Source organism: Gorilla gorilla, chromosome 1 (genome assembly GCF_029281585.2).
Source record: "Gorilla gorilla gorilla isolate KB3781 chromosome 1, NHGRI_mGorGor1-v2.1_pri, whole genome shotgun sequence".
In the NCBI taxonomy this organism is placed as follows: Eukaryota; Metazoa; Chordata; class Mammalia; order Primates; family Hominidae; genus Gorilla; species Gorilla gorilla.
The window spans coordinates 132,291,607-132,316,115 of record NC_073224.2 but is presented as its reverse complement, the minus strand read 5'-3'; the positions used below and the strand labels follow the sequence as shown (position 1 = coordinate 132,316,115).

Genomic DNA, 24,509 nt, shown 5'->3' with positions numbered 1-24,509 from the left:
TTGACAAGAAGCCAATAGAGGAGAAAGGAGAACTAAGACACAAAGAGAAACTGAACCCTAATGATATCAGTTGGAGTCCCTGGATCCATCTCTGCCTGAAGCCAAAATGCTTTGGAATTCCAGTTACCTAAGTCAGAAAACTTTTTTTTTTTTCCTAAGCTAGTTTGAAACGGATTTTTGTCACTTGGTAATCAAAAGCATATTGGTTGGTATATAATTGAACTGACCCAAACCTAGGAACAGACTGATAATTTCATTTAAACATATGTAGTTCTAGTAAATTTACTTTTACTGATGTCTATTTTAGATATTTTGTTTCCTTGTCCTGTGTCCTTCAGTTTGCAAAAAATTCTCCCTCATCTACCTTCACAGTCAACCAGATCATTCATAATCTATACGACACACTTGGGTAGTTCATCATGTACTATACAATATTACTTTGACGAGTTATGTTTGTATGTCTCAACTCTCCAGCAAAATTCCAAGTTCCTCAAAGGCAGAGGAACTTCCACGTTTCTAATACCTATATAGAAGAAAATGAATTAGCCTCAAAAGAAAAACGATCCATAAAAACAATTATAAGAACCTAACATAAGCTTTTATTTTCATTCAAATTAAAAATTTAGAAGTCAACTTGATTTGAATATGCTGAAAGATAACTAATTGCCAATATGAGTCATTTTGACAGAAATTCCACAAATAGCACTCCAGGGTTCTAATTAATTTGATAATAATCTTGCTATTTCTACATAGAACTGTAGTATAAATAAGATCATAAATTATATTAAGAATTACTTTATCAATGTCCTCTCCTGAAATCAATTGGATATCATTTGCATCAAATATTCTTATAGAAAGTCAATATGTTTTGACCCAGTTGGTTCCTTTCATTTAAGTTACTTCAGACCTAAGTGCTGAAACAAAATTATCTGCCTCTCAGAGGTTGCTGGCCCATAAGAAATTACTGAATTTTCTTTATCTACTTAGCATTACAATGGCATATCCTTCTTTTTCTGAAATGGAATGGTATTCAACCAGCATAACCATAGATATGGCAAAGGAAGTCCACTCCATATCTGATGTTCTAAGTAAGGACAAGTTTATTGATGATAAATGTTCGAAGTCGCTCACTAGGTTCATTACTTCTTTTTCAGGATTTTCTTCTAAATATTTAATAGATATATACTTTATCTTCTAAAACATAACTACTACAATAATAGAAATTGTTAGAAGTGCATAAATGGCCCAGAGTAGGTTCTAAATATAATTCAAACATTCTGTTATTTCAGTAGTCATATTACTGATGTATATTTTCCATCTAAAAACACCCCCATGCACATCTCCAGATATTCACCTCACCTTTGTTCTGATTCTGAAGGTGCCTGACCAGTATAAAAGACAGGCTTGGCAAGGCATGCACAGACCTGCCAGACAACAGCAGTAGTGATCCTTTGTGAACTCGGAATGAGCCTTGAAAGGGAGAAATAAATCCTCCTCCAACCAAGAAAGATGCGAGCAAGGGGCTGTGGTGCTCATTTCAGAAATCTGTTATCACGGAAAAGGGAATCAGAAAGGTAGTCCTGAAAATGACTACAAGAAGATCAACTGTCCTAGTGCAAAACTAGTCTTATTGTCCATGGTTTCATAGAAGCTTGAAAAAAAAGTCGGCTATTTTAAAAACCAGAGCATGCTCCTCAGCATTTGTTCACAGCTTGGATTTCTCATTTCTCTGCAATGAATCTTAATCACTGGGTTTACTGTCCCAGTTTTTTCAAGTTCATTTCTTTCAATGTGAAATATATTTTTACACATTTACAATTATGCTCCCAATATTTAGATTAGGATTTATATTTGATGAGAAATTAGTTTTGGAGGTGATAGAAAAGACAGAAGCAGGTTTGACTGATTAATATGGAAATATTCTAATCTATAGAAACTTTACTATTTATTATAGACAAAAGCTCATTTACTAAAACCTTCAAGAATATGCATTTGTCTCCCTCATAAAAAAGAAAAGAGATAAAATGTATTTTTAGATAAGTGCATTTGAAAACACTGTGTTGTTATTTTTCTCAATGTTTTCTATTTGGAAACAAAAATATAAAATTTCTCTATTGAACATATTGATATTACATTTAAAAGCAAATCTAAAAGAAATCAACAATTCTGTTTAGACTTGGAATAAATTTCACAATCCTTTGAAATTAAAACACTAAGAACAATAGTATTAAATTGCAATTCAATACAATAAACCAGTATAAAAATTTTTATTTACATAAATGAAAACATTTGTACGTAACCCAGCTTAAAAGCAATTTGAGACATTTGTGTTTCCCAATTTGTTTTGCTTTCTTGTATGTATTGTGTAATCCTAGATCTTTTTATATGTTTATTAAACAATTCACTAATTGTTTTTAAGACACTGCTATACAGTAATAAATCTGCATAAAAATAGTACACAATATTTAAAAATTTATATGTACATTTATATACATGCATTTATGCAATCAGAAGTTTGTGTCTGTATCTATTCCTTTCCTAGGAAGAATATAAATTATTTGCGGAAAGGGGCCATGTTTTATAATTAATGACAATCCTGTGCTTAATGTCAGATAAGAAATGAAATTGGTAATGAAAGAAAGACTTCTTAGATTCCTTTCTTCATACAATAACAAATGAGAATGGCGTTATATGTCAATCCTATCCACCTGAAAGAGGAAGTGACCATCTTTGAAGATGTCTCTGCTACAAAACAGTAAGACATCTCCTTGGTGAATAAGAAAAGACAGTTTTCTAAGCCACATGCATCTCTTTGTAATCAAGAGTCTAACAATGAGCATCTGAGAAACAAGAGTTGTCAGAAAGGACTCTTATCAATTTAATCATTACCTATTCATTTATTATTCAAGGTTATCACAAAGCACAAGAATAACTTAAGATCAGAAAGGGTGTAAGCTATTTAAACATTTCCCATCTACTCCACATAATCTTTAGGCAGCACAACACAGAATGATCGCCTGAAGTGTTTAAAATCTAGTGACTGTAGGCTTAAATGCAGGATGCTATGAGTTCCACAAATATAAGACAATTTTGCAACAATCTAAAAACATGGACCCAGTGAAAAGAATACACGCCCTGGTATACAGATTTGCCACATGCAAACTGAGATAAATCTTGTATCTCCTACACTGAGACAGAACGAAATTTTTAAAGCTCAGTATTAAAATTTAATTGGTAACTTTGACCTTGAGTGCCACTTTAGGTGAAAAATATTACATCAGTGCTCAGATTTTCTTGAGATTTATGATCTCATGTTCTTGAAAAAGGCCTAGCACCTCCGTGTTCCTGAAATAATTGATACGTCTGTTACAAGTGTTATTTTCCTGATACCAACATCTGTCTTAGGAAGAAAAGTACAAACTGATGAAAATTCCCTGCTATATTTAAGAAATTCAAAAGAGCTACCAGAATTTGCATCTAATACATTACTATATTTATAAAAGCAGTCAAGATTATAAGTTGATACTTTTATTAGCACACAATAGAAGACAAGAAAAAATAAAGAGCAAAGCCATTTGCAAATATTGTCTATAAAGATTAATCACAATTATTAATAGGGAGTGAATGATTTAAATGTGCTAACAAGCTACAACGCAAACCTACAGTTCACTCTTTCTTGGATTTGAATAAACCCCACAATATATGTTTTCAATACTGGGAGTTTTTCTTTGCTTCTTTATTGCAATAACAAACACTAATAATTTCACCAAAAAAACTCTCAACTATCACAGTTGACTATGTTTATTGGTAAAGATAAGCAAAAGATCATGAAAGCCATTAGATTAAGGGGGAATAACAACAAATCTGAAAATGACTGTGATTATGTAGCTTCTTATTTCAACAGAAATTCAACATAAAATTCAGGGTCTGTTTAATATTATTTTCCTTCACATGACAAAATGTCCAATATTAAAGAACATGCTCTAATATAAACTAGTTAATATAGTAATTGCTATACTTAGCATTTACTATATACTGGGCACCTTTGAGAGTACTTTACTTGCTCTTTTGTTTCTTGAGATAAGGTCTTGCTCTGTCACCCAGGCTGGAATGTAGTGGTGCCATCACAGCTCACCAGGGTCCCAAGCTCCTGGCTTCAAGTGATCCTCCCACTTGGCCTCCCAAAGTTCTAGGATTACAGGAATGAGCCAACGTGCCTGGCCTACATATATTAGCTCACGTAATGCTCACAACAACAATGTAAGGTAGGACCTCTTATTCATTTCCTTTTACAAATGAGGAAACTATGGCACAGAGAGAGGAGGCAAACTGCCGAAGTTCAAACAGCAAGTAAACAGCTAAGGCCAGTCCCAAGCCCGGGCAACATGGCTCAGAGCCATGCTTCCCACCACTAGACTATGCTGTGTTTCATTAGTATATCAGCAGGAGGAATTTAAAAAGAAAGAATGTCAATGCATACATAAAAACTGTATCATCACTTATTAATTCATGTAGCATTTATTAAGCACCTACTACCCATTGGACTATGCATTAAGTTCCTTTCCAGTGCAAAAAGGCTATAGAGAATATATATAATATACCTTTGAACATGGCTCTGAAATTTGGACCTGGTGAAGTAGTTACACCTGGCCTCCTAAACTCTTTAATCAGTTGCTTTTATAAGCCACTTTAAGTGAGGCCCTGCAAAGTCATGTGTTGACACTTGGAGATGTTAAGTAAATTAACTATAGGATAAAAAAAAATCAAAGGAACTTCCATGGTAGAAATACTAACAGCAAATAATGCATTGTGGAAGCAGTTTGTCTACGCAGACTCAACTTTACTGATCCCTTGTTTAAACATTTTGTCTGAAAATCTGTAAACAATAGCCACATGAGGATCAAGGCACGCTGGTCATCAAGCAAGGGTTAACTTTGAACAAAGAAGCTTTGCAACTAACCAGCAGAAAGAGGCAGAGATCCAAAAGTCAAAGAACTTTAAATACATAAGTCAAGCCTAAATCAAAAGACAGCTGTGGGAAGAAATAGGCTTACTATATCAGCACCTTCAACGGGCAAGATCATCAAGTGTTTGGGTTTTTTATTTCCAAAAATATGGAAAAAGGAAAAATACACTCGTATACATTTATTATACGTAATGGAAAACTTTTTTTTTTTTTTTTGAGACAGAGTCTCGCTTTGTCGCCAGGCTGGAGTGCAGTGGCGCGATCTCGGCTCACTGCAAGTTCCGCCTCCCGGGTTCACGCCATTCTCCTGCCTCAGCCTCCCAAGTAGCTGGGACTACAAGCACCCGCCACCACCCCCAGCTATTTTTTTTTTGTTTGTATTTTTAGTAGAGACGGGGTTTCACCGTGTTAGCCAGGATGGTCTCCATCTCCTGACCTCGTGATCCGCCCGCCTTGACCTCCCAAAGTGCTGGGATTACAGGCGTGAGCCACTGCACCCAGCCACGTATGTTCTTACAAACATAAATACAACAGCACTTCTCTTGTTTATTCTTCATGAAGTTCTAAAGTCTTTGGACAAATAGAAAAACAAAACAAAAAAAACTGTACCTATACAAAGCCATCACCTTTAGGATAAAGGAGCATAAATTTGTTTTATTGTTGTTCTACTTTGCCATATTTCTAATCTGGGAATTTACTAATCTAAATAATGTAAGGGATTCTAGAAAATTTTGGCTATAAATGGTTGAGTCAAATATGTGCCTATTGACACACTACAAATATAAAAATGCATTTCCCTGAGGGGAGAAGAAAGAAAAAATACATTAAAAAAATAACATTTATAAAGGTTAAGTAATTTTTCTGAAACAGCAATACTATAACTCACACAAAATAAGACAAAAATATTATGTTCACAGTCATATACCCCTACTGAAAATAACAGAGAAAGTCACTTCTAAATATTATTGCAGGGAGTCCTCTGCAAAGGATATTGTCTTGGGAAAGTCAGAACTATTAAAAAGTAAACCAGAACCCCTGTTTTTTTAATGGCTTCAAATTTGTTCTGTAGTTAAAAGATTTAAACTAGTCTCAGGACACAAGTGAGGCAATTTCTAGCCAGAGGCAACAAAGCTCCTATAAATCTTAAACAGCTCATAAACTGGCAATGCTACCATGGGTGTGGTTTCAGTTATAAACTATAATGTTTTGAAAACTAAACTTTACAACTAGGTGAATACCACTTATGATAGGAAAACAAAATGAAACACATAGTCTAGATTATTCTCCAGCAAAGCTACTCTATTTCTCATGTTCCCCTTGGTTTATCATCAAGTTCGTGTATTTGGAATCCTTTAACTGTGAATACCTTTTACTCACAACAAAAGGATCACATACATAAAAAATCTTTGGTAATTAAACTGTGGAAAGAAGGCATTGCATAATGGATGAAAAATAATTATACTAACATAATGACAGGGCAAATCTCACAATGCTAAATAGAAAACAACTGAACGTTTTCTGCAGACAAATAATTGGTCTCCGGAGAGGAAACTTGTCACAAAGTCCCCAAAAAACATGCTGCTATTATAAAATAGCATGGATATAGAATTAAGAAATTTTCTCAGATGGGGGGTGGGTACCAGTTGTCTGGTTTATGCTCTCCCCTACTTACTTAGAAAACAGTAATTTTTAAGTGCCAGCTAGCTGGTTGGTTTTCTTATTAGATTTACAAAGGAACACAGGGAGGGTGCTGGATATGTGAGCATTAACCAGGCACCCTGAGGCTGTTCAGTAAGCAAATAACCAGCTCAACTGCTGACTGTGGAAAGAGTGCAATGCTGGTGGTTGCTGGTAGTTACTCATGTGAATGATTTACACGTTAGACCATGACCTCCTGGTCACACATTATACACCAAATTATGAGGAACAAAGGCCAACAATATGCCTGACTTTCCACAGCATTTCCCATATACTTTCATAAGCACTTAGCTGAAGCCATGATTATGGAAGGTTTAATCAGAAACACACCTGGATCCACCTGTTTAGGAGTTCTTCGCAGTCCATTGGTCCGTTTCTGTGCAGTAAAGTAAAACAAAGCAAAACAAATATGTGTTGGTAATTTTGCACTATTAAATTGTATTACTACTGGCACTTTGGAAAGCAAATGAATGTTGCTCATTTTCCAAGTCAAAGTATGACTAAATTTGATCAGAATATGGTTTTAAAGTTTGTTTTATTTGTTTTTCTAGTAAGTCTTCCACGTGTATATCATTACACTTGATAAGTTGTTGGTACCTTATAACAGTAAGAAAAAAAATCTTTTTGGTTGCCAACTCCAAATATTGGGACTCAATTTGTTAAGTCATAGTGACGATGGAGAGAACAAAGCCCACAGCCATCTTGGTTAGAATATGTTCCCAGCCAAGACATATGAGCAACAGCCTTAAACTGATCTCCTAAAACTCTAACTCAGCTATTTATGGGACCTCACAGACCAGACTGAAGAAGGTATACAACCTCAAAACAAAGATCTGAAGCTCTGATTTTAGCCAACACTTAAATGAGAATAGTGTTTTAATTATATACCAGTTGTATCTGAACACTTTAAAAAACAAAACAGACATGCAGCTTGTGAATCATAAAAATGAATTCTTATTATAGAAAATGAATCTGTAAGAAAACAACTTTGCATTACAAAAATTACAGATGAAATACAAAACAAGAGATTTTAAATCTATGAAAATGCATGGCTACATATTTTATTTATAAAGCATTAAACTCATTCCCACCTAATAACTACAGTAATCTCACTAATTAAGAAGGGCTTGATTTCACTTCTTTATTATGCAACTGGATGAAATGCTGAGTCTATGACTATCATACAATCTAGATTTTCGCAAAAGCAATTTTCTTTTTATGTGTTGGGGTTTGTATCTGTGTGCGAAGACTTGGTTTCATTCAGAGCACACTTGGCTGTGCTAAGCACACATTAGCCATGGATTTCTCTCAGGGTTCTTTCTGTTGTTTTCATTCACAAGTTAAATGGATGAAATGAGGTTTTTTTCCAGCCTTCCTAAGGGCCTCAAAGTCATATCCAGCAGACTTGCAGGGTTCTCAGGTGAAAGCAAATTGGAGAAATTTTTAAAATGTAATTTTGGTTTTTACTCCAACTACTTTCAACATGGATTTGTAAAAGACTGCTAGGATCATTAAAATCAGCATTGAAGCTATGTTGAGCAAGATGGATAGCTGCACTAGAAAAGCTATAACAAGAGTCATTGTGAGTGAAAGGAAAATTTTGCTCTAGATTTGTTGGTAGCCAAGGCATAAAAATTGGAAGCATAATGAGTTACAGACTCATGTCTGATAATATGAAAGAACACTAATTTAAAGAAAAAATCTTTTCTGTCTGAAATTTTATAATTTAGAGGAACTCTATATAAACAACATCGAACAACACAATTGACAGTATTTTCAACAGGAAATTATTTAATGATGGGCAACTTGCTATTTACTTCCTACATATCCCATCATCTTCTTAATGCACAATAGAAGCCGTTTTTCTACTGATTTTATACCTACTACTATCAAAGTACTAGGAAGGCAAAAAAAATGAATTTAACTCTTTGGTTTGATTCCTAGAATGCCTAAATTAGTCCCATGTAGGAACTATAAACTTAAAATGTGAAAAGGGGACCCTGACTTCAAGAGCAACTCTGTGTTCTTACACCTTGAATTTAGAATTAAAATAGGCTACACATTGCAAGTATTAAGAGAATGGATTCTAGAATAATACTCCCTAAGTTCAAATTCAGTTTGAACACAAACAGTTAAATTTATATCTCTGTGCCTGTTTTCTCCTCTATAAAATGGAGATAATACTAGCACCGACTTCATAGGTTTTGCAGTGAGAATTAAATGAGTTAATTTACCTTAAATGCTTGGAACAGTTACAGCCACATGGTAAGGATTATTAAGTGATAGATTATTAGCTTTTTGTTATTTTAAATGTTTAAATTCACACAAAGTAATTCTTCTACTCTTTTGGTGCCTTACTACTTATACTTTAGGTTCTTCCTCCTGAAAATCCACTGAAAATCAGTCACTCTGAAAACAGAAACCTTTCTACAGGAAGGGTGTGCAGTGGAATAAACTATGAACTGGTGTATTTAAAAAATAACATAGGAGGAATTTTCAGCCCCCTAAACCAACTGCATTTGGAGAGGCTAAGATTTTTTTATACTTTAAAAGAACCTAAAAAGTATTTTATATTGAAAAACCTGGAGATGTTTAGCAGATCATATTTTGAACAATTTTAAAGTGCAAATTTCATTTGTCATTCTGTCATCTCTATGCCTATACTCCCCTCCCCAATCTATATTCTCAAAAGTCTAGGATGGAGCTGGACAGGCCCTTGTCCCCAGCAGGAAGACAAGGGAAAGGAGGAGAGGGCACATCTAGTAGCCACCCCTGGAGCTCTCAGTTACAGCCTCACACCACCATGAGAATCAGTCTCCAGGACCTTCTCAGTCTCCTTTGATCTACCTAACAATGGTGGGCTGGTGGGGGGGTGGGGAGGGTGGGGGGGGAGGGGGGGCAGGAACCAAACTCAATTCTATAAGCACTTGGCAGTTATTTCTTGCCTCATTACCATTACCTTATCTTTCTTTCCCTCTAAAAAAAAAAAATGGATTTAAAGTAGCTAAATATGTATGCAATGATAAACTTGCTTCTTGGAGCCAGAGGAACTTTCCGAAGGTCCACTCCAGAATGGGATGTGAGATGAACAGCCCAGGTATGGTTATGGATGCCCCAAGGATCCTGTGGCTAGTGAAAACTGACCTACCTCGCAAATAAAGTGCAAAATTAAAAAAAAAAATTCACAATCATAACTATTGAAAGGGAAGCAGAGGAGGCCTATAAACTGGTACATGGAGAGAAAGAAGGTCTTCAAGAGAGGAGAAAAAATAAAAATCACAGAGCTTACAAATTACAAAAGTGTTTCACTATTTACTTATGAGAAGATTCCTGAGCAGCATACAATCATCTGCCTTGGAGAGTGAACACACCTGGTATAGGGTGAGAGCTGCTTCTTAATATTAGTTTGCTATATTTCTCCCTTAAAACAAACTCAAGTTTCCAAATGGATTGACTAGCCTCAAGCTTACTATAATCCTCCATCCACACAAAATAGAGATTTTTAGTACAGTCACACAGTAAATAAAAATTATACTTATATTGAAGAGTGAAACAAGTCACTAAAAAACTGATGTTATATATTTTTAAAAATCAATGTGAAAATTAATTCCTTGAATCATAGGCTTACATGTAATTTAAAAAGTATAAAAGTGCCTGTGAGAATTATTTAGTATCACATGAAAATTATTACCCACTTCTTATTGGCATATTTTCTTTCTGTAAGCACACCAACTTCACATTACTTAATTAAAATGAAACCATCTTCCTTGGAAAAAATAATATATATATCTAAAAGGATAAGTGTTAAGTAACACTGAGGTAAAGTTCAGAACTCTACAAGGTTTCTTTCTCAATAATATAATAATAGCAATGAGAAAGTGAAAGAAGGCTGCTTTGCAAGATCCTTGGCACTGCTGGAAGAATCCTGAGAGCCCTAATGAAAAATCTTACTGTCAATGAAACACTAAAGGAACTCTTTGGTTAATTTATTTTAGCTCTAAAGAAACTCATATGGCCTATTAAAAAAATCACCTTGTTATGCATTCTTTGGTCTAGACTTTAGGTTTTAAAATATAATCAACAGATGCACTGATCAGGTGCATATGAGCCTCTTTATATCACACTCTTGATATCCTATATGTTCAAATTATGTACTTATGCAAAAAGTAGAGACAAGCACCTCTTATATTTTGCTGTACTTTCTTATTTTTACTAGATGTTAGATTAAAAACATACTAATATCACTTTTAAAGAGAGGTTTTGTTAGATATTAATTTACAAATCATAATTTTCATCATTACTTTGAAATTTTCAGATTACTGTACTTTTGGTTCATATAACTAATCACACATAGTTTGTATTTTATTTTTCTATGATTTCTAAATATGTTTCGCTATGGCCATTTGTGGGGGGGGGCAGTCAGGTAAGAAATCTGTTATTTTTGGTTGAAGATCAAGGCAATGATTGGGAACCATTAAAATCTTTTCTGTCTGAAATTTTATAATTTTGGGGAACTCTATATAAACAACATCAAACAACACCATTGACAGTATTTTCAACAGGGAAGTATTTAATGATGGGCAACTTGCTGTTTACTTCCTACATATTCCATCATCTTTTGTATTTTTTAAAATAACTTTTTTTTTTATTTTTTAAGTAACTTTATTCTGAGAGGTAACATGGATTACATACTTCTAAGCCATTAGGAGACTCTATGTTAAACCAAAAGGAAATGTTACTAGATCTTGATTTGATCAATAGGATGTGATAATCATCATCTTTCTGCTCTAATGGAAAAGTACTAGAAACATGGAACCATAATCTTAGATGAACAACGTTAGAATTTGCACTAATTCTACGGAATTTCAGTAATTCGGCAAATGTCGGGCAGTGACACAACATTTCATGACGGAGATGCATCTACCAACTTCTGGCGATAAGGGCCACCCTTCCCTCTGTACTTACCGTCCCATTTCATACACAGTCTTTGATTAAATATTCACATTTTTTCTCTACCTAAGACCTTCGGACAGTGACAGTGAAAATTCCTTGGATTTAACTTTTGCATTTTGTTCACAATCACTTGATTGTTCCCTCTGTTTCTGTTTATTTCTATTTATTTTAAAAGGCACATTTAACAGTGTAAAAGCTCAAGCCTGGTTAAGTTAGCAAACAACTTGAAATGCAAAGGTTATAAAAAATATTTAAAATGTTAATCTTACCTCTGGTAGTTTGAGTGTCCCTTGTTCTGAAAGAAATGTAAAAATTGGCATTGTCAGTGTAAAGTTATTTTGTTTGGTTAGCAACCTTAGCTTTCTCTGCAGAGTGGTAAAACACCACTGCTTTGTTTTCTTAACTGATACCTGTAATATATTTCCACGGTCCCTCAGGCTGGGCTAGTAATTATTTTGCAACCTTGGTTCTCTTACCCTATTGGCTTGTCAGGAAAGTGACTCACAGTTTTAAATGACTTCTAGGTTATGCTTAACTTTTTCCATTGTTTGTTAAGCAATGTCAGCTCTACCACATAAAGCTCCTTAAAACAGGGGCTTACACTAAATTTATATGCATAAGAGAAAGCTAAATGCAACCTTTCTTTCAACATGCCTCATTTTAAGAATGTGAAAACACTAAGCTAACAAAGGTACTGCACTGACTATTTGTAACAATTGCAAATCATACATAGTACAACATTTTGTGTGAATTGTTTTTTGTTAAGTTGCTATAAATTTTATTTTTAATTTTGGGAGAAATACAGTTTGAGTTAAAGATGGAACTTAAAAAAAACTGAGTCAGGATTGATTTTAATGCTAATTTTCTTTTCATATTCAGTTTACCTCCAGAAATAGGAAGAACAATTCCTTCATTACATTTCAGGCCCTGTAAATGCCTAATGGTTATAAGGGCCCTGAGATCTTCAAATGCGTACTATGGTAGAAGAGCAAAGGATCGTTCTGGGGATAAGGGTGCACACGGCACTTGGAAAACTGGTGGGCAGCATCTTTGCCTCCTTTCCCCATACCCAGGAGCACTTAATACATGTTCTAACTTCTCCAGACTGACAGGAAATCCCTCATCATCATAAGCCCAGGCCTATACCTTCCCCATCCAAAATGATCCTCTAAAGAAGCATCTGAAAAGATGCCACAGAGAGACATCAGGACAGAAAGAGCAGACCTAAGTGGGAGCTCTGTAGGATGTTTCTTTAAGAGATTCTAAGAAGCGCCCAGCCAGAGTTGAAGGGGAAAACTCCTGCCAGGACACCTGACTAGCTGCCACAGATTGCTTTACACAAGAAGATTGCCTGGGGCATGGAACAGGAGGTTGGTTTGTTTTTTCTTTTCTCTCTAGTTTTTTTTTTCTTTTTTTTCTTTTTTTAAGGAATACTTCTGATTAATGGAAATGGAAGATCCATGGGCAGAAAGTCACCTTCAGAAGAAAAGCTAAGTCCTCATCCCTTCGTCAATTTCAAACCCCATCACCTCGGCTTTCACAAATAACTGCCTTCTATGAAGGCATCTTTGCTAGCCCTGAAATCAACCTTTACAAAGGTTGTATTTTTTTAAATAACTTTTTTTTGGATTTTTTAAGTAACTATTCTGAGAGGTAACATGGATTACATACTTCTAAGCCATTAGGAGACTCTATGTTAAACCAAAAGGAAATGTTACTAGATCTTGATTTGATCAATAGGATGTGATAATCATCATCTTTCTGCTCTAATGGAAAAGTACTAGAAACATGGAACCATAATCTTAGATGAACAATGTTAGAATTACGTTAGAACAACGTTAGACAAAAAGTTACTTCATTTCTTCTTTTCCTCCCTATTGGAAACACATAATGTTTCAGAAGAAAGATCGCCCAAGAGCGCTGGTTTGGGAAGAGGTTCTATAAAAGTGCCATTTGGCTGGCCCAGGCTTAGAACCCAGGTTAGGGGAATTTGGGTTCTTGACAGAACAGCTGTGAGACTTGCTTCACTGGTTTGCCCAGAAAGACCCATATACACCAGAATATCCCTATTCCCCTACTGGTGAGTTAGAGCCTGAACTGAGAGTCATAAACTGCAGGAAGCACTAAACAGTGAGAGCAGTTTAAGTTTTCCATCCAAGGAGATTGAGGAAAGCTTTCTACACAAGCTCCAAAATTGGGGAAACCTCAGCTCTTTTGGGTTCAGTGTTCATAAATGAGTGTGCACCTGAATTTCAATTCAAAAATAATTTTTTTTTCTGATTATTCCCATAGAAGTGTTTTTAGGTCCTTGCAAAGTAAGTCTTTTACAACATACTTTAAATGTATTGTTCATGGCATAAAACCTATGATAACCCCATTGTGTCAGTAGTTGTCACACCATGTTCCATGAGGGTTCTCTGGGTGACCCCCAGGAAGAGGAAACAATGGTATTTACGGTGGTCAAGTAGCTACAGAGACACTTGCACCTCTTCATCAGAGGAGCAGATCCAGGAACAGAAGTCCTGCATTTACAGGCTCTTCATATCTTGTGCAGGGTTTGGCTGCCAGGTGGCCAGCTCTTGGCAGAAGAGAGGATCCATCATAGAACACCAGAGGCTGTGAGACCCAGACACGGCACTGATGAGACTGGTACAACATTGGGAACAAACTAGACTTAGCTGTCTACCTTACTCAGCTATCCCTCCTTTATTTCCTCCCTTGTCATTGTCTCCTGCTTTCTTCCTCTGGTGTCTCATCAAGAGAAGCAACTTTCCTCACATTTCTGATTGGGTGCTATAAGAAATGCTCTACACAAAGCCTTCTCTGGGTAACCCAGATAGGAAAAATTGAAAAGGGGCTTTGTGCTGGATGCAACTCCAAGGGCATGAGTCCTTTAGTAGGGCTTCCCCTTTGCCTTTCTCCTTGCCATCCCTTCCTGTCCTCATGGCCACCACATTCACCCTCTGCCAAGGAGAGGCCTGCTGCATTCATGGATATGGCATAGAGCTGTTTGCACTCTGATCTGATCATGCTGAGTGTGCCACATAAATAGCAGCTCCTGGAAGTCTGTTTTTATTTAATCATGTTTCATGGTAGGATTCTGTAAATTTTCTAAGAATAAGGCAAAAGCCAAAGGAGTATCAGTAACTCTTAGAATCTGCTGAGTTCAGAAATTCTTAGCCAGGCTCCGGTATTTATGCTTTTGTGCTTGTGATAGTGACTATACCATTAAACAGACTGCCTCCTTTATAAACACAATGTAAACTGTCATACCCACACTAATGCAATAGCCTGTTCACTGACACTAAAATAATAGTAAGGAGAGAAAGGAAAACCCAACTGCAACACTGAAAATACATATATTTTTCAAAGTAAAGCTTCATTCTGGCTGAAAAAATGGAATAAGAAACCTTTTTGTATGCAGTATTCTATGGAAAAGTTGCTCTAAGTTTTGAAGCCTGCAACCCCATTTTTACTTCCTTTTGGTATCCACCTGAAACTACTATGGTGGGCACTTGGATCTCTAGAAAACTCTGTTCATGCCTTAGTTCTGCAATAGAGCTGAGATAATTAGGGCTGATTATCATCAAATCTATTTTGGCTGTACTCTGACCTAGAAGAAAAGTTGGCTGCTGGTTGAGATGGGATGAAAAAGTCTCTCTTTCTGTATCTCTCTTTTTCTTCTGGGAACTTTCTTAGGATTGTAATTCAATTCTTCAAGTTTCCAAAAGTTTTTAATCCTCAACTTATATTTACCCTGCAGCCTACTTCTCAGATTCCTATTGATCAAACTATAAAACATTCTTCCCCTTTCAAGAACCTTTCTAGATGGTGACTCATGGGCCCTCAAGGGGTTTATACCTTGCATTCTTTCATTATGTCCCAACTGGCTTAATATAATTCTGAGAAGTGGTGTTGCTGAGGTGCTTGGAGCCTTTGCAGAACTCCATCTTTAATGCCAGCACAGAGTTCAATGTGCATTATTGGTGCAAGAGAAACAATTTTCATGGAAGCTTTAAATTTCAAGTGAAAATTTAAATAATTTTCACTTGTTTAAATATAAAATTCAGTCCTATTTTATTTGTTTTTCAATACAAGTGGCTCTCAATTCATACATTATTCCACAATTTGCTTTGTCTCTTATCTGAAGTTCTGTTCAGACTAAACACATCAATGTCCAGTAAGACTGCCTGTCTCAACAGGGGCCACAGAAAAGTAATTACCAGTACAGTTTTTGAGGTACCCTATCATCATGACTAAAGCGCTATTTCTGTGAGACATTACAACTAAAAAACGGTTGGACTGATTAAATTTTGGAGAAAGTTCACTTTCACAAATGTTATGTTCACTACTCAGATATACAGCAATGTTTTAAAAAGAAAATAAAGCAAACCATAAACTATAAATAATACTTAGAAAGAGGCTTTGATTTCAAGTCTTTTCAGGGGCTCTAATAGGAATACAACCATATAATAGATTCCAATTCACATTAATAATTATTAATGTACCATTAAACTGACCCAAATAGATGGAAGGAATAATAACTACTCAAGTATAAAATTGTCTTTATGAGTTTTAAGTAATATTATGCAGAACTAAAGTCATTTTTGGTTATGAAATCAATGGTCAATCTTCAGCTCACGTAAAAGTACTGTGATAAAATGCCTAGCAGTAGAAGGCTGAAATAAAATTGTATCCTGAAAGCTTATCTTTTATGCTAAAATATAAAATATGATTTATAAAGGAGCCCGGTTCAGAGACCAATGTGGGTGCAGGTTCTAGGTAGCAGTCTCTCAGTTTTAAACCACTAGGATACCACAGCAACGTCCTTCCAATTAGGAGTGGCTATAGCAGCAGCAGGAGCAGCAGCTGGCCTAGATAAAAGTGCAATTAAACAGATAAGCAAGTGGGGATCTGCTTCAGTTAAATATTAGGGCAGCTGAGGCTTGCATTCTCACTAAAGGAAAAGATGCATTATACCAAAGTCGTTTGCTCCAGCAGTATTTCCCTTCCAATGTTACTTTGTTTAAACTGAGAGGATGCAAAGCAAGCTATACTGGTCAATGTCAGAGTAAGAAGTGGAGACCAAAGGGGCTTAGTCATGTAGTATAGTGGGGGGAAAAGCAAATGTCCATAAAGGTTGCTGTCTGGGATTAGACCTTCGCGGTGGTGTACTGTGAGAAGGAAACAACACCCTAAAATTACATTAGCTTTGCAGTGACTTGTTCAGAGAAGCTTGCATAGTGGAGTTCATACCTATTCATTATTAACATTGGAAAGTTTTGGCATGCACTTCAGAGCTCCTGTATGTGTTGATCACTGAGGTTGCCATAGTGAATGTGAAGAAGTCAACTCAAGTTCAGGGAAAAGGAGAGTGGAACTGCCTGCCCTTTATATGCATGCAAATCCTCAAATGTTAAGACATAAACTAATCATCCAACATTCAAATTTGTTTCCAAGTTGCATAGTTTGTCTTATTAACAAAATAAACTTAACACATCTTTTTTTCATACTTCAAATATACTTGAGTTAATAATCTGTCATAATCACATATTAATACAAATGAGGTGCTTCATTCAGAAATGCACTGCATTTTTGTCAAGTAATTATCATTTCCAGGGTGAATGAAGACTAGATTAATATAAGGGATATAGAGCATGAAATATAGACGGTTTTCCAACCCAAGGAAGACAACATCCAAAAAGGGCTAACTTGAACAAAAAGAAGTGTTAAGAGATACTTCAAATGCTTAATAATATTTAGCCACATCCTATAACATCATTAAAAATTATATTCTGGTTGAAATAGTCCTATTATGAGAAAAAGCAACAACAACGTGATATTAAGTGCCACTCCTCTGAACTTGGTACTAAGGGGTGGACACAAAAGATGAGAAACATATTCCGAACAGCAAAGGAGCATATAATCTAACAGGGGTAGAGACAGACACCAAATAGTCCATGTGTTTCATTACATTGCCCAGCTTCCCTTGCAGTTAGGTTGAAGCCATGTGACTAGTTTCAGCCAATGGACTTGATAAAAAATGGCACTGCTTACTTCCAGGCTATGGGTCTGTAAGACAGCAACCCTAGAACCCATGTGTCAAGCTGGCAAAGTCACAAGATCAAACTGATCTGGGTTCCCCGATTAGAAGGGAGCTACTCTGAAGGGCCACTGAACTCACAGTAAACAGTGCATGTGTGAGAAATAAACTTTTATATCTTAAAGCCAATGGGACCTGGGGGTTTGTTAGTTATCACAGAACAGCCTAACCTTGGCAAACGCATAAAGCCTACACAGAAATAATTAGAGAACAATTTAATTCAGGCTACCATTGGATGGTCAAGGTACGGTTAATGATTGGCAAAGAGTTTGGACAGAAAGTAATGAAAGGGTGGTCCTTGGAACTGTTCGGAGAAAAGGGAGCATGTTTCAGGGAGAGGAAATAGTAAGAGCCAAGTGAGAACTCTAACAGTTGGATCGACTGGATCAGGGAGTAGATTTTTTCAGAAAGGGAGGCATTTTTGTCATCAGGCATTCTGTGAATTGCTTCATTTTCTTGCTACTTATTAATCTAACCCAGGTGTCTCCTCTCAAAGGCCTAACAATCGATGCTTAGGCCATGAGCCTTTCCTTGCAAAAATACTAGAAAGGAATCTAAAAGGTCTACCTAATTTTCTACCTTTCATTCATAAAGTACCAGCCAGGGACTCAGGTAAGGTTTTTATTCCACTTTTCCACAATCTAGTCAAGCTCTAGTCTCTACGAAGGTGGAACCAAAACTGTACAATCCCCTGCACTCTCCTGTTTCTGATTCAAGATTATAGTGATCTTCAGGGCCCAGAAGCCGTGCTACACTACAGTGGTACTCATTTGTCTGTCCATTTGTTGATCCATTCACTCACTCCATTCCTCACTACTTCCTTGAGGTCAAAACACCAATTAGGTATGGTTCCTATCATTGAGAGGGCTGCAGTCTAATTGAAGAGATGAACATAGAGTCAATTATAATAAATGTGATAAAAGTAAACATACGATGTCAGGGGAGCACAGAGGACTGACAGACTAATAAAGCCCAGGCATTAGGAGTGTCAGAAAAGGTTTTCAAAGTGGGGGCAACATCTGCATTGACTTTTTGAAAATGAACATTAAGTTTACTAAACAGAAAAGAGAAGGAAAGACAGTAAAATAGAAAAACAAAATACATGTAGATAAATAGACATAAAAAAACTGGTTGGAGAACTGTGAGTAGTTAAAGAGAGTTGTGTTATAGGTTGGGGGATAGGAGGAAGTGGTAAAAAATGAGCTGTACAAATTACTTAGAGCTTTGTAGGCCATATTGGAAAGTTTGGACATTATTCTGTAAGAAATGTAAAGTACAGTATGTGGAAGAATGAAACCATCAGACTTAATTCTAATGGAAGATAATTTTATAAATTATATAAGAATAAGACTAAGAGCAGGGAATTAGGAAACTTTTGAGTTGTTCAAGCAAGAGACAATGAGATTTTCTGTGTATATCAACACCATTATCAATGCATCCTAGAGAGACTTAGGAGGAGAGCTAAGAAGAACAGGAAAGTGAATCAAGATGAGGAAGACGCTGACACCCAGGTCTATGTGAGTGTTTGGATGGTGGGCCTTTAACTAAGACAAAGCATAGGAGAGGGAAGTTTGCGGTAATGACTAATGAGGTTGATTTTACTTATGAGACATTTGAGGTCAATGCAAGACGCATGGGAGGGGATATGTAAGGAGAAGATGGTAATTTAAAATTCATACTTCAGGAGAGAAGTCTTATGCACAGATGGACCTTTATCTACCTGGGGTGTGGGTTGTAGCTAAGCCAGGAAAGTCAATCAGATTTTCCAAAGATGGCATGGGCGCATGATGGGTTGTGAAGGATAGCATCAAGGAGGATGATAGCAGTGTTAAATGAAAGAGAAAGGTCAAGTAAGGTAAGGCCTAAATGTGATGTGCCATGGATCTGTCCATTAAAAGGCAGAGTAAAAGATTATCTACCTCTCATTGAGCCCCTGGGTTACCCTGTCATTTTGTACAACTAGTGCCTCTTCTCCATTTGACTATCCCTTTCTATAAACAAGTCCAATGTTGAATAAAGATAGCATGCTCCCCTTCTTAAATTTTTTCTTTTATTATTTTTAATTGACACATTCAAAGCCAGAGGTTTTAAAATGTTTTGTCCTGCTTTGTAATCAAGTACATAACAAAGTTTAGAGAATGATGCTACTTTTTAATCAATGATATCTGTATCTGTATAAGCAAGCATTATCTACAATCTGCAGGGAACCAACAGTATTACACATATTTATGGGGTACAGTGTGATATTTCGATATATGTATACAAAGTGTTACAACCAAATCAAGATAATTAGCATATCTATCACCTCAAACATTTATCATTTCTTTGTGTTGGGAATATTCAAAATCTGCTCTTCCAGCTATTTGAAAATATACAATAAATTGTTGTTAATTATAGTCAGCCTATAGTGCTATAGGACATTATAATTTATTCTTCCCATCTGGGTGTACTTCTGTATCCATTAACCAACCTCTGCCTACTCCCCTTTTTGGAATTGCCTTTCATGCCAACTATCCAATGTTTATAACTACTCCTACTAGTCATAGCTTTCTGGATCACAAGTGGACTCCTGATCCACACTGATCCAATCAGGATCTCTTTTTGTTGCTTGAGAGTATAGTTAGACTATGTTAAACATTATTGCTATAAAGCTCTGTAAAGTATGGGTGAATTTCAAACCACCTATGATTTAATATTATGGGGGGGGTCTGATCTATGTAAACATTTGAGTTTGTCTTAAGTCAGTAGTACTCCCTTGCTTTCAATTTGGCTGTTGAAATGATTTCCCTCAAAGTCAAGTTCTGCTGAAATCCTATCACACTCTTCTCCATGCAAAAGCCCTATTCAAGTAAACTAAGTCTCCATCCTCTGGATATATCTTATCCCTTTTCCTGCCCTCCCCTACACCAGCATTTCCCCCAAATCCTAGGCCAGTCATGAAAAACTATATTACTGAACTGCAGCAAGCAATTATTCCTGGATGCCCAAACAAAGGATCACACAAGACTTAAGTCAATGTCGAGCTTGAGAAGCTGAGAAGCAGCTCATAAAGTCTAGCTTGCCCAAGACTTCAAAATAGTACCTACTTTACCACACTCACATCAGACTTACCAAGCTCAAACTCACACTCTACCCACAGTTACCACCTATACCAGGGTGAGAAGGAATGAGTGTGAGAAGACGCCATGGCTTCCAGCTTTCAGAAGGTACAGGCTACTGATGGAGTGATACAGAGATTCTTCTTCCCCCTGAAGACAGTGCCCCTTATAAGGGCTACCCAGCAAACCCCGATCTGATAGTAAAAAAAGGAAGCCTCCTAGGCAGGTCCTTACCATTTCATACCGCTAATGAACTATGAGCATTTGGTGTTACTGGTCTCTCAAAATCTTGAGCAGGAAAGAACTTAAAAGAAGGAGAGACGGAGAGAAAGGGCACCAATGTATAAAACAGAAGGGGAATGGAGGTCAATGGAAATATGCAAAACAGGGAAAAGAATCAAAAGAGCAAGAGAATATGTTACAAACTCCAAAAAGCAAATTTAGCCAGCGGTTTTAATAAAACATTTTCCTGCTTTGTAATGAATTACATAACAAAGTTTAGAGAATGATGCTACTTTTTAATTGAGGATATCTTAGTAAGCATTATCTACAATCTGCAGGGCACTAACAGTATTATTCTTAGTTATCTTATTTTCATATATTTATGACCCTGTTTCTTCATCTTAAAATAAGAGGCCCTAGAACTGAATGTGTCTTAAGTCCATCCAGTCTTGAGAGTTTCCATGGGAAGAAGGTAGGTATGGTCCCCAGGGATGCATGTTTTCTCGCAGCACTACAGAACATTCAAACCTAAAAACACCGGGTAGTTACTAATTTAATTAAAGTGTTCTGCCTAAAAAACCATTAGAAAATCATCCCCTTTCACTGAGAAAGGCAAGCACATGATTACTTACTAGGATTCAGTACTGGGCTTTTGACACATCTGACATAACATCATCACAGCTCATTCATGTAACTGGTAGCAGAGCCCAGTGGTAAGAACAAACTTAGGGGCTGGCCTGCCTGGACTTGAATCTTGGTTGTATTGAACAAGAAACTTAGACAGATTGCATATTTCTCTGTGCCTTGGTTTCTCATCTGTAAGATATCAATAATACCAATTTCACAGAATTTATATAGGAGTAAATGAGTTAACAATGGTAAAGTACAAATGGTCCCCAATTTTGGATGGTTCATTTATGATTTTTCCACTTTACAACGGTATGAAAGTCACATGCATTCAGTAGAAACTAGACTTTAATATTTGAATTTTGATATTTTCCCGGGCTAGCAACATGCCCAATGAGACTCTCTCATGATGCTGGGCAGCAGCAGCTAGCCACAGCTACCAGTCAGCCACGAAATCACAAGGGGAAGCAAACAATACAGTGTACTGTGTTGCCAGAAGATTTTTGCCCAACTGTATTTCAAGTACTGTGAGCATGTTTAAAGTATGATAAGCAAAGCTATAATGTACAATAGGTTAGGTGCATTGAATGCAGTTTTGACTTAACGATAGTTTCCACTTACAATGGCTTAATGAGGACATAACCCCATCATTAATGGAGGAGCAGCTGTACTGAGAACAGTACCTGGCACTAAATAGGGGTATTTGCTTAAAAAGATTTTAAAATCTAAGTGCTATTATTGGCCCTATTTTACAAGGTGTTAGTCCATTCTTACACTGCCAGAAAGAAATACCTGAGACTGGGTTATTCATGAAGAAAAGAGGTTTAATTGACTCCCAGTTTAACATGGCTGGGGAGGCCTCAGGAAACTTACAATCATGGCAGAAGGCAAAAGAGGCAAGTCTTACATGGAGGCAGGCAAGAGAGCAAGCCAGAGCAGGGAAAACTGCCTTATAAAACCATCAGGTCTCTTGAGAACTCATTCACTATCATGAGAACAGCATGGGGAAAATGCCCCCATGATCCAATCGCCTCCCTCCCTTGATATGTGGGGATTATGGGGATTACAATTCGAGATGAGATTTGGGTGCAGACACAGAGCCAAACCATATCATTCTGCCCCTGGCCCCTCCCAAAACTCACATCCTCATATTCAAAACACAATCATGCCTACCCAACAGTCCCCCAAAGTCTTAACTAATTTCAGCATTAACTCGAAAGTCCACAGTTCAAAGTCTCATCTGAGACAAGGCAAGTCCCTTCCAACTATGAGCCAGTAAAATAAAAAATAAGTTAGTTCCTCCCAAGATACAATAGGGGTACAGGCATTGTGTAAATACACCTGTTCCAAATGGGAGAAATTGATCAAAACAAAGGGCCTACAGGCCCCATGCAAGTCTGAAATCCAGCAGGGCAGTTACCCCTGACTCCATGTCTCATATCCAGGTCACACCGATGCAAGAGGTAGGCACCCAGGGTCTTGGGCAGCTCTGCCCCTATGGCGTTGCAGGGTACAGCCCCCCTCCTGGCTGCTCTCACAGGCTGGCAATGAGTGTCTGCGGGTTTTCCAGGCACAGTGCAAACTGTGGGTGGACCTACCATTGTGGAATCTGGAGGACCGTGGCCCTCTTCTCACAGCTCCACTAGGCAGTGGCAGTGGGGACTCTGGTGTGGGAGCTCCAACCCCACATTTCCCTTCTGTACTGCCCTAGCAGAGGATCTCCATGAGGGCCCTGACCCTGCAGCAGACCGCTGCCTGGGCATCCAGACATTTCCATATATCCTCTGAAATCTAAGCAGAGCTTCCCAAAGCTCGATTCTTTCTCTTTTTTTTTTTTTTTAAGTTGTGATAACAGATTTTATTCAGGAACAATTGCAAAGGAGAAAGAAATCCAGGTTCAATTTCAAATACAGCATGGACAAGTGGAGATTTATAGCCAAGGAGAAGGGTGAGGTCAATGGATGGAAAATTACTGAGAGGAAACATCACATATAAGGGGGATTCTGGCTAAACTGACTTGATAGGATTCTTGGTGAAGGTGGGCTGGGATGATCACACACCAAAGGTTATGGGGCTGAGGAATTTGAAAATCCACCTTCAGTTCTTTGAAAATCTGCTGTCTATGTCACTACAATTAAATTATAAGTGCAAGTGAGTTGTTGGCAAGGCAGCATGCCAAAGCTGAGTTAAATAGCTAGGAAGACTCTAGAGATAAGAATCCTTTTTTTTTAAATCAAATTTTGTCAGTAAGTATTCTTAAAAAGGTGAGCTTACAAAAGCCAAAGTGATTGAACATTGTTTCATGGTCTATGCAGTCAACTTTCAACTTCCTTATGGCCTGAAGAAAAGTGGCCATGAGCAATGAGCATTTTTTAAAGTTTTATTTTATTTATTTAATTTTATTTTAAGTTCCAGGGTACATGTGCACGATGTGCAGGTTTGTTACATAGGTAAACGTGTGCCATGGTGGTTTGCTGCACCTATCAACACAACACCTAAGAATTAAGTGCAGCATGCATTAGCTATTTTTCCTGATGCTCTCCTTTCCCCCACCCTGCTTACAGACCCCAGTGTGTGTTGTTCCCCTCCCTGTGTCCATGTGTTCTCATTGTTCAGCTCCCACTTATGAGTGAGAACATGTGGTGTTTGGTTTTCTGTTCCCGCATTAGTTTGCTGAGGATAATGGCTTCCAGCTCCGTCCATGTCCCTGTAAAGGACATGATGTCATTCCTCTTTATGTCGGCATGGTATTCTATGATATATGTACCACATTTTCTTTATCCAGTCTATCACTGATGGGCATTTGGGCTGATTCCATGCCTTTGCCATTGTGAATAGTGCT

The 24,509-nt window shown here is 37.0% G+C and overlaps 1 protein-coding gene across 3 annotated transcripts in view; it reads right to left on the bottom strand.

Moving 5' to 3' along the window:
* VAV3 (vav guanine nucleotide exchange factor 3) overlaps window positions 1-24,509 on the bottom strand; it is a 388,694-nt gene that overhangs the window by 105,135 nt on the left and 259,050 nt on the right. For all 3 annotated transcript variants that reach the window (XM_019039089.3, XM_019039034.4, XM_055376632.1), the window contains 2 exons: window positions 11,887-11,912; window positions 6,995-7,040 (listed from right to left, as the gene is read on the bottom strand). In XM_019039089.3, the coding sequence (XP_018894634.2) occupies window positions 6,995-7,040; window positions 11,887-11,912 (72 nt within the window). The remainder of the gene's footprint in view (window positions 1-6,994; window positions 7,041-11,886; window positions 11,913-24,509) is intronic.